This window comes from Coregonus lavaretus (genome assembly GCF_964263955.1).
Source record: "Coregonus lavaretus genome assembly, chromosome: 20".
Lineage (NCBI taxonomy): Eukaryota > Metazoa > Chordata > Actinopteri > Salmoniformes > Salmonidae > Coregonus > Coregonus lavaretus.
In genome coordinates, this window is record NC_140007.1 from 31,449,852 (window position 1) to 31,459,273 (window position 9,422).

Below are 9,422 nucleotides of genomic sequence, written 5' to 3' on the forward strand. Positions count from 1 at the left end.
AATTATTACTTATTCTTACAAGTATATGCATTTCAGATGAGAAACAATGACATAACGCTCTTTATTATACAAACAATACTTTAACAGCAAGAGGAATGCAGATCAGAAAGAAATGTAATATTTTATGCAAAATGTAAAATACAAAAGACAATAATCATACAAAATAAAAACGTAGTATCTTGGATACCTGTAAACTCATAGGCCTACTAAACAACAGCAAAAAAAATCAATATAAAAGTGTCAATACAAAACATTTTGCTAAACAAAATTCAATAAAAAATGATCTATGGCGCCCCTGTGGGTTGAAACATTGCCTGTTTGTTTCGACCGTCTCCAGCTCTCCCACCAGCCCTTGTCTCTGGGGCGTAAGATAATGGTCCATTATCACTCAGTACAGAACACAGGCCTCCCTCTTACAGTAATAGATTTCATGACAGGTTACTGGTCTCCTCTTAACTGTTCTGGCTCTAGGAGGTACAGGCTCTGCTGGGTGGGCTCTGCATTTGACGTGCAGTTCCTGAGTTCCTGTCTCAGCTCAGACAGCTGGTGAGCATGATTAGTGAGGGTACCATTGACCTGGGACAGGTATCCATCTGACTGCCTCTCCAGCTCCGCCCTGATCCTCTCCAGATCCTCTGCCAGGTGACTGAAGCCCTTACACTGGCCCTCCACGCTGGCCACGCGGCCCCCAACCTCCACCACCTCCTTTTGGACTCCAAGCGTGGTGGAGCGGCAGCCCTGCACCTCCCCGGCCAGCCGCCTCCTCAACTCCTGGAGCTCTCCCTTCAGCCGGGTCAGCCTCCTCTCACCCACCCCCAACATGGAGGCCTGGCGCCCCAACAGCTGCACCACGCCCTTCACCTGCTGGGCCAGGCGCTCCTCCCGCTCCTGCCAGGTGGTGTTGGCGTGCCCCACATCCCGGACCACCAACCCTACAGAGTCCTTCAGGTCCTTCAGGGTGTGGTTCATGGAGCGGGCGTTGAACTTGAGCAGCATGATTTCACCCTGGACTGAGCTCCCCTCTTCTCCCTCCTGGTGGTCCTCCCTCTGGGACAGTCTGGTCAGGAGGCTCTGCAGGGTGACATTAAGGCTGTTCAGACGGTTATTCTGCACGTCCAGGAGACCCTTCTCCTCTCCTCCTCCTGTCTTCTCCTCCTCCACCCTGTGAGTGTTTGATGTGGCTTTGTCTCCCTGGAGAGGCTGAGAGGAGGAGGTGCAGAGGAGTTCCAGGACGCTCAGCTGTTTCTGCACTCTGTCCATGTCCACCTCCAGCCTCCTCCTGAATGACTCCACCTCTGTCTCCAGCGTGGGCATGGCGTGGCCCTCCAGCAAGGCGGGGGCCGTAGCGTTCCCCAGCTCCTCCACAGCTGTCAGCAGACGACCCTCCAGAGCCTTCAGCTTCCCCTCCAGACGGGCCTCCAGGCTGCCTGCCCCGACCTCTCCCTCTGAGCTGCTGCCCTGGACCCCACCATTACCACTGCTGCCAGCGCTCCCACCCCTGATCTTTCCACTTTCAGTCAGGTTGAGCTTGGCCTCCACGTACTCCAGCCGCCCCTCCAGCATGCCCTCTACATGGTCCTTGTGCCCACCCAGCTCCACCCTCAGGTGCCCCTGGGACTGGTTGAGGCCTGCCACCAACTGTTCCAGCAGATGCACCCTCTCACCTAGGCCAGTGACTCTACCACAGCAGCCCTCTGTCAGGTCATGTCCCTGGATCTGAGTCTGCAGGTGTCCCAGCTCCTTCCTAAGCCCTGTGGTGCTGCCCTCCAGGGCCAGCTCCATCAGATCCTGCCTCTCCTGCTGCTCCCTGTGGCACTGTTGACTCACCTCCCTGGCCCTCTCCTCACAGCGGCTCTCTGCGCTCTCGACACGCTTCTCAAACTCACCCAGGATCTCTGTCCGGGCCCCGCCCAGCTTGGCGTCCACCAGATCCTCCATTGCCTTCTGGGTGTCTCTCGTTCGGGTCCCTGTCAAGCTATCCGCACCGCCTGACATCTTCTTGAGTGTTCCGTCATGCCTGATCACACTGCCTCTCAGCTCCTCCATTTCAGCAGCCTTGGCCTGCAGCTCAGTCCGGAGCTCCTCAACCCTCCCTGTCAGCTCGCCCAACCCTGGGAAAGCCTGGCCCCCATCCAGCCCCTCTGCATTGGGGTCCCCTCCAGGGATGTCTGCAAAGCCTACAGTGGAGTGGGGGGAAGAGGACAGAGCGGGGGCAGGGACAGGGCCTGGTGCTGCAGACAGCAGGGTGGAGAGCATCCTGTTGGCGTCCTCCCATAGTGAGGCGCGCAGGCCGTCCTCAAGTCCGTTCACCGTCCCCCTCAGTGTCTCCAGACCCTGGGACAGCCTCTGCACGTCCTCCTCCATCCGGTCCAGACGCTCAGCAGACTCACTGTCCACTGTGTCCAGAGGCTGGCCTACAGAGGGGAGAAGAATGTTACAGACACAATCATACTTACAAGAGTACAGAGCGAAAGAAAATGTAATGTAAGAATAAGTGCTAATTTTAAGAACTATTTTTCTGCATAAAGTCTTTGAAGAATGTTGCCAAAATCAATGGAATTTCAGGACAGTTAGGCACTCTAGATACATGTAGATAATAACTTTAAAGCCAGCAGTAGAGAACACAATGTTAGAATCGAATTAATACTGTATGTAAAATTCATGTTGTGTTGCAGTACTGAATATACATTGGAATAACACTCCCTGTCGCACCATCGATTTCTTGGCTGCCAGCAGGGGGAGCTGTTTCATCAGTGACGGGCTCCAGCTCTGAGTGATAAGGATGATCAGTGTGGTCTGGGTGATCAGGATGATCTGGTCCAGGCTGCTGGTGATGGTTTGGCTCCAGATCTGGTTCAGGCTGGTGATGGTCTGGCTCCTGGTGGTCTGGCCCCTGCTGGTCTGGTTCAGGCTGGTGATGGTCCGGCTCGTGGTGGTCTGGCCGGTGGTGGTCTGGTTCAGGCTGGTGGTGGTCTGGCCCCTGGTGGTCTAGTTCAGGCTGGTGATGGTCTGACCCCTGGTGGTCTAGTTCAGGATGGTGGTGGTCTGACCCCTGGTGGTCTGGTTCAGGCTGGTCGTGGTCTGACCCCTGGTGGTCTAGTTCAGGCTGGTGGTGGTCTTGCCCCTGGTGGTCTAGTTCAGGCTGGTGATGGTCTGGCTCCTCGTGGTGGTCTGGCTGGTGGTGGTGCTGTGGTCCAAAGGGGTAAGGCTCAAAAGAGGACCCTGGGTAGGAGGGGTGGGTCAGAGGAGGCCCAAAGTGACGTATAAGGTAGGACTTGACATTGCTGGGAGGAGGGCCTTTTGCTTTCACTGGGTAGGACTTCATAGGAGGAGGTCCCTTCATGGGAGGGCCCTTGGTAAGCATTGGGTACGATTTCATGGGTGGAGGGCCCTTGGTCTGACTCCAGGGGTTTCTTTTAATGGGTGGGCCTTTGAACGGTGGGCCCTTGAATGGAGGCATCGCCTTAATTGGGTGTTGGTAGGCTGGGGGTCCCTCCATGCAGCGATAACCAGAGTATCCTGGACAGCAGCGCCATTCCAGCTCAGTGAGAGTCTTATGTGCAACTTTATAGACAGGCTTGTACATCAGATGGTACCTGAGGGTTAATGAAAGAAACAACATAAGCACAAGCAACTACAAAGCTGACACCTGTGAATGGTGAGAGGAAAAGTTACAGCCCTCTTTTCATCCCCTTTTCATATGGCAAGAGCAGTAGAAACAATAATAGTTGTTGTTTTTACAGCAGTTTTACAGCAGTAGTCCTCATCGTAACAGTAGTAATTGTGGAGGCAGTAGGCCTATTTATGATACAATCTGTAATAGTTTTATCATGTAGTATCAATTATGAAGATTAACTCACATGAGGGTTGGACACTTCTGACCCCAGGCACACTTGTTGTACTGAGCTTTGACATAAGGAGCTACCCCATCCTGCATGGTGAATGACACAGTCTTCTCAACAACATAGGCACAGTGGTTTCTGTCAGAGAGAAAAGAATGAGAGAAAGAGATCACACACTTTAGATAATATTCTTACACTTGCACCTTTTTCTAAACCTAAAAACCCTCTTGCATTTCTAACTGGCTTGGATATTGAAATTAAACAAAAACAGACTGCTACAGAGTAAGATAATCAGCTTTAACTGAGCATCAAAAACGGAGCTAATCTCCAGTGCCCCCTCCCCAGAGGGAACAGCCCAGTTTATGTTCAGAACGAGTACTCACTTGTGCCTGCTGGTGGGCTTCCCATGGACATAGTGATGAGGAGTGGGCCCAGCCTTGTAGAGGATGTACTGGGAGGGTCTGTTGAACTTCGCATCAACCAGAGACAGAGTGACTGACAGGAGGAGAATGGAAGGGAATGCCACCGCAATGCGCATCGTTACTCTCACTCAAGGAAAGGTAGACGAAAAATAAAATAAAAAAACTGCTGCCTGAAGACAGAAACAATGGCAGTATAGCTTTTAAAGAAAAAGTAGGTCTGCCTCAAAGGCAAGTTTCAACTCCGCTTGGGGGGAATCATACAACTAGATTTTTCAAAGGCATCAGACAGATGTAAAAAGGATGTATGGTTGAGATGGTAGCATCTCACTAAAAACACCTCACAGAACTAGAAAACATTCAATTCTGAAGCAGAGACTTCATTCTTAGTAACCCAATTCCAAACATGAGAAGATGACATGGAAAAAGGTTGTCACAGAGAGAGAGTTATTCAGCACTTAGGAAAAGCCAAGTCAAGTGCCAGCCTGTTAATGTGGTCCTGGTGCAGTCTGTGGCTATGACTCTCTGTCGGGCAAACAACAATCCACTGTGAGCTAAAAGGGCCGCTGTTGGACCCTAATAGGGGGCACCCCCTGGCATTATTTGCATATACTCCTCCCACATTGCCCTCCTGAAAGTAACACAAGTGTGAGACTGGAGGGAGAGGCCTGAGTCCCCCATACGTGTAAATGCTTATAAATACATATAATAGTGCTACCATGAATAGGTCACCACCATTACTGTGGCTGCTGCTACTTCCTCATGCATTATGATATAATACACCTCTAGATTAACAGGGTCGGACAAACTGCTTCTGAAACTTGTAGGATAGAATGTGGGATAGTCGCATATCCCTTAGGCAACATACACAGCTACTGTCTCAGGTTCTAACTGATAACAGGGCATTGAGGGCGATATCTATTTTCTGAATCCGTTATGTTATGGATATTCTATGAGCTATTTGGTCTTAGCCATAATGACCGTCTGATAGTATGATTATCTCAATGAGTAAAAGGTCAGCTGAAGTGACAGTCAGGGTCAAGGAATTAAACAGAACACGTAATTGAATGTATCTCTATGGTCAGGGTTATGTCGTGAGTTGTGTGAATTTTAGGCTACTGCTAAGGGGACTTCAGGACACCCTGTCACCCTTACGTAATAACCAGGAAGCAATTTTTCTGTTCCGATAAACACAGCACATTTGCAAAACAAAACAATGATGGACATGAAGCATGGCAGTTGGCGTTTTCCCTGCTCTGGCCATTTCATAGGCTTCATAGATACAGTATATTCTACCCACCATTCTACTCTACCCATTGCTGAACAAATCTATGAAACATGGCTACTGCTATAGTATGTCTGTTACACAGCTGGTCTCTCACTCCATTCTCACACCCACACCCCACCCAAACCTAACAGCAAAACAACAGGACCAACCAGGAACAAAGACAAACAAATAGACTGTGTTGAAACACACCCACCCCTCTGTGCCTCCTCCCCCAGAGAACCAACATACTCAACCCTCAACCACAGCACATGTGTTTGTACAGTGCATCAGTGCCCTGTGAGGTGGCTAGTTAGTGGGTATATCACAGGATTAGGATCCCCATTAGCCGACGCCAATAGCAACAGCTAGTCTTACTGGGGTCCGACACATAACAAAAAATACATTACAGACAAAATACTTTACAATTTACATCATACATTTAAAAACATTAACATGTAGTGTGTGTGTGTGCATCTATCAGTTACACATACACTACCAGTCAAAAGTTTGGACACACCTACGCATTCAAGGGTTTTTCTTTATTTTTACTATTTTCTACATTGTAGAATAATAGTGAAGACATCAAAACTATGAAATAACACATATGGAATCATGTAGTAACCAAAAAAGTGTTAAACAAATCAACATATACTTTATGTTTGAGATTCTTCAAAGTAGCCACCCTTTGCCTTGATGACAGCTTTGCACACTCTTGGCATTCTCTCAACCAGCTTCATGAGGTAGTCACCTGGAATGCATTTCAATTAACAGGTGTGCCTTGTTAAAAGTTAATTTGTGGAATTTATTTCCTTCTTAATGCGTTTGAGCCAATCAGTTGTGTTGTGACAAGGTAGGGGTGGTATACAGAAGATAGCCCTATTTGGTAAAAGACCAAGTCCATATCATAGCAAAGCGAAACGACAGTCCATCATTACTTTAAGACATGAAGGTCAGTCAATACAGAACATTTCAAGAACTGTGCAGTCGCAAAAACCATCAAGCGCTATGATGAAACTGGCTCTCATGAGGACCGCCACAGGAAAGGAAGACCAGAGTTACCTCTGCTGCAGCGGATAAGTTCATTAGAATTACCAGCCTCAGAAATTGCAGCCCAAATAAATGCTTCACAGAGTTCAAGTAACAAACACATCTCAACATCAACTGTTCAGAGGATACTGCATGAATCAGGCCTTCATGGTCGAATTGCTGCAAAGAAACCACTACTAAAGGACACCAATAAGAAGAAGAGACTTGCTTGGGCCAAGAAACATGCGCAATGGACATTAGACCGGTGGAAATCTGTCCTGTGGTCTGATGAGTCCAAATTTGAGATTTTTGGTTCCAACCGCTGTGTCTTTGTGAGACGCAGAGTAGGTGAAAGGATGATCTCCGCATGTGTGGTTCCCACCATGAAGCATGGAGGAGGAGGTGTGATGGTGTGGGGGTGCTTTGCTGGTGACACTGTCTGTGATTTATTTAGAATTCAAGGCACACTTAACCAGCATGGCTACCACAGCATTCTGCAGCGATACGCCATCCCATCTGGTTTGCGCTTAGTGGGACTATCATTTGTTTTTCAACAGGACAATGACCCAACACACCTCCAGGCTGTGAAAGGGCTATTTGACCAAGAAGTAGAGTGATGGAGTGCTACATCAGATGACCTGGCCTCCACATTCACCCGACCTCAACCCAATTGAGATGGTTTGGGATGAGTCGGACCGCAGAGTGAAGGAAAAGCAGCCAACAAGTGCTCAGCATATGTGGGAACTTCAAGACTGTTGGAAAAGCATTCCAGGTGAAGCTGGTTGAGAGAATGCCAAGCGTGTGCAAAGCTGTCATCAAGGCAAAGGGTTGCTACTTTGAAGAATCTAAAATCTGAGTTTTTTTTTTGTTATTTTAGCAGACGCTCTTATCCAGAGTGCATACCTTTTTTTAAACTATTTTGTTTAACACTTTTTTGGTTACTACATGATTCCATATGTGTTATTTCATAGTACATAATGTAGTCCTAACAGCCATGTACATTTACATGTTCAATAACCTGAGTCCCCTAAATCCTATACATTTCTATTTGTGAAGTGTTGCTAGTTTGCTTGTAGAGAAAGTGTGATTCATCAGGTAGGCTACATACCAGTGAGGCGTGTGCCTGTTTCAGAGACATGTTATGGGTTAAAAATAGAACATTTTGGAATTTTGCATTCATTGGTCTTACCCAGGAGTCAAGCCCCTGGGCTTACTTTGGGGTTATTTGGGTCAAAAGCATCCCATTCGTTTGTGTATTTATAGTGAGGGTATATGGGAGAACCATGTTAACATATTGCTGTGGACTGTTTCTAACCCAGGAATGATTTATCAACTGGACCGTGTTATTCTACAGTCTGTCAGGAACAGGAGTAACATTGTGTCCATTATTTCAGAGCAGGCTTTTGAGTGGCCCCAGTTAAAGGGTAATTTCCTGTATCCTGTTTGTGCCTGGTCCCACCTTCTTTACCTGGGAACTCCCTGTCACCTGCTGATGCACAACAATAGAACTGTGTGTGTGTGTGTGCACGCATATTTGGTGTATAAGTGTGTTTCCAATGCCTTAGCTCTAAGCTACTCCACCATTTGATCTGTAAAGAAGTCCTCATTGTGCCATAGGCAGGACCTGACATACTCCCAAACACAGGAGCTAAGCTTGGTCCTGGACTAGTCATGCAACACAAGCACACCTTTATTCTAGTAGTTAGAGCAGGCCACTCCACCAGAAAGGGCACCGAATGACATCACAATGTAGCAGCTGTTCCAGGCTCTAGGTCTCTGGTCACCTGCCCATCGTAACGCTGACTTCAGATTTAGAATGTTCACATACCTATCATCAAGAAAAGGGAGAGGTCTAATTTACCTGCCACACACTTTTCTGTGTGGAATCGCCAGTGAATGGATAGAATGGAGTGTGTGTGCGTGTGCCCACATTTCTTTAACTACCCTGCTCTCTTTCTCTCTCTGACTGTTTACTATTGACACCAGACGTCTACATTCTGAGCCTGCCTGTAAACTCTTTAAAGTGAGGTTTATGTTATATGTTTCACCAAGGTTATTGTGTCTGAAGAGTGTGACATTGACAGTGTTTAACTGGGAATCTTCCATCAGATTACATCATAAAAAGTATGTTACTGACAACATAACCTTAAAGATTTAACATGCAGGAAAACCCCCATCAACTGTACACTACTGAGCTTGTATTTTAGTGCATAGAGATTATTCTAGGTTCGGTAAGTATCTGCAGCTCTCTTTTTCAGTTGTTTGTTTGAGTGTACACTTGCATTTGTATAGCCCTACTGACAGCCATGTGGCAGAACAAATAGGGATAATTGGTCACACCCCTCCATCAACCTGTGTTTCCTCTGCTGCTTCTGGAATGATCTCCATCACTACCACCACTATCATGCTTTTAAAGGGAACATTTGTGTTCAGTATTATTGTCTATGTATGACAGAGCTGTGTTTTGCACATATACTATGTATGGGTTATTAGTCACATTCTCTTGGTATTAATTCATGTTGAGATAATATTGATGTAGGACAAATGTTGATAAGAGCAAACCTAATTTAACAACCACATGGGGAAGCAATAGCTTGTGGCACACCCACACCCATGTGAGAAGTTCAGAGTGTTTGTGTTAATCAGGCCCCATGGTTTTGTGTCCACATCTGAAGATGGGCAATACCTACCTGCACTTACAGAACCTCTCACTCAGTCCTACTGTGATGAGTGATTTAGAAAGAGTCAGGTGCAGGAGGGTAAATCACACAATAACAGGATTTATTCCGCAAACACAAGGTTACGCAGTAAAGCGTCAAAACACTCCAGTGCGCAAAACAGGCGCACTGGAAACTGCAAGGGAGACTG

The 9,422-nt window shown here is 47.3% G+C and overlaps 1 protein-coding gene across 1 annotated transcript; it reads right to left on the reverse strand.

Annotated features, from left to right (window-relative positions):
- Positions 1-438: 438 nt before the first annotated feature.
- LOC311147557 (EMILIN-3-like) lies at positions 439-4,380 on the reverse strand (the record flags this gene model as incomplete). The annotated part of the gene is made up of 5 exons (XM_084184308.1): positions 439-2,414; positions 2,713-2,962; positions 3,161-3,596; positions 3,861-3,980; positions 4,226-4,380. 5 exons carry the CDS (start codon positions 4,378-4,380, stop codon positions 439-441), a joined length of 2,937 nt encoding a protein of 978 aa, XP_084040434.1.
- Between the last annotated feature and the right edge of the window lie 5,042 nt (positions 4,381-9,422).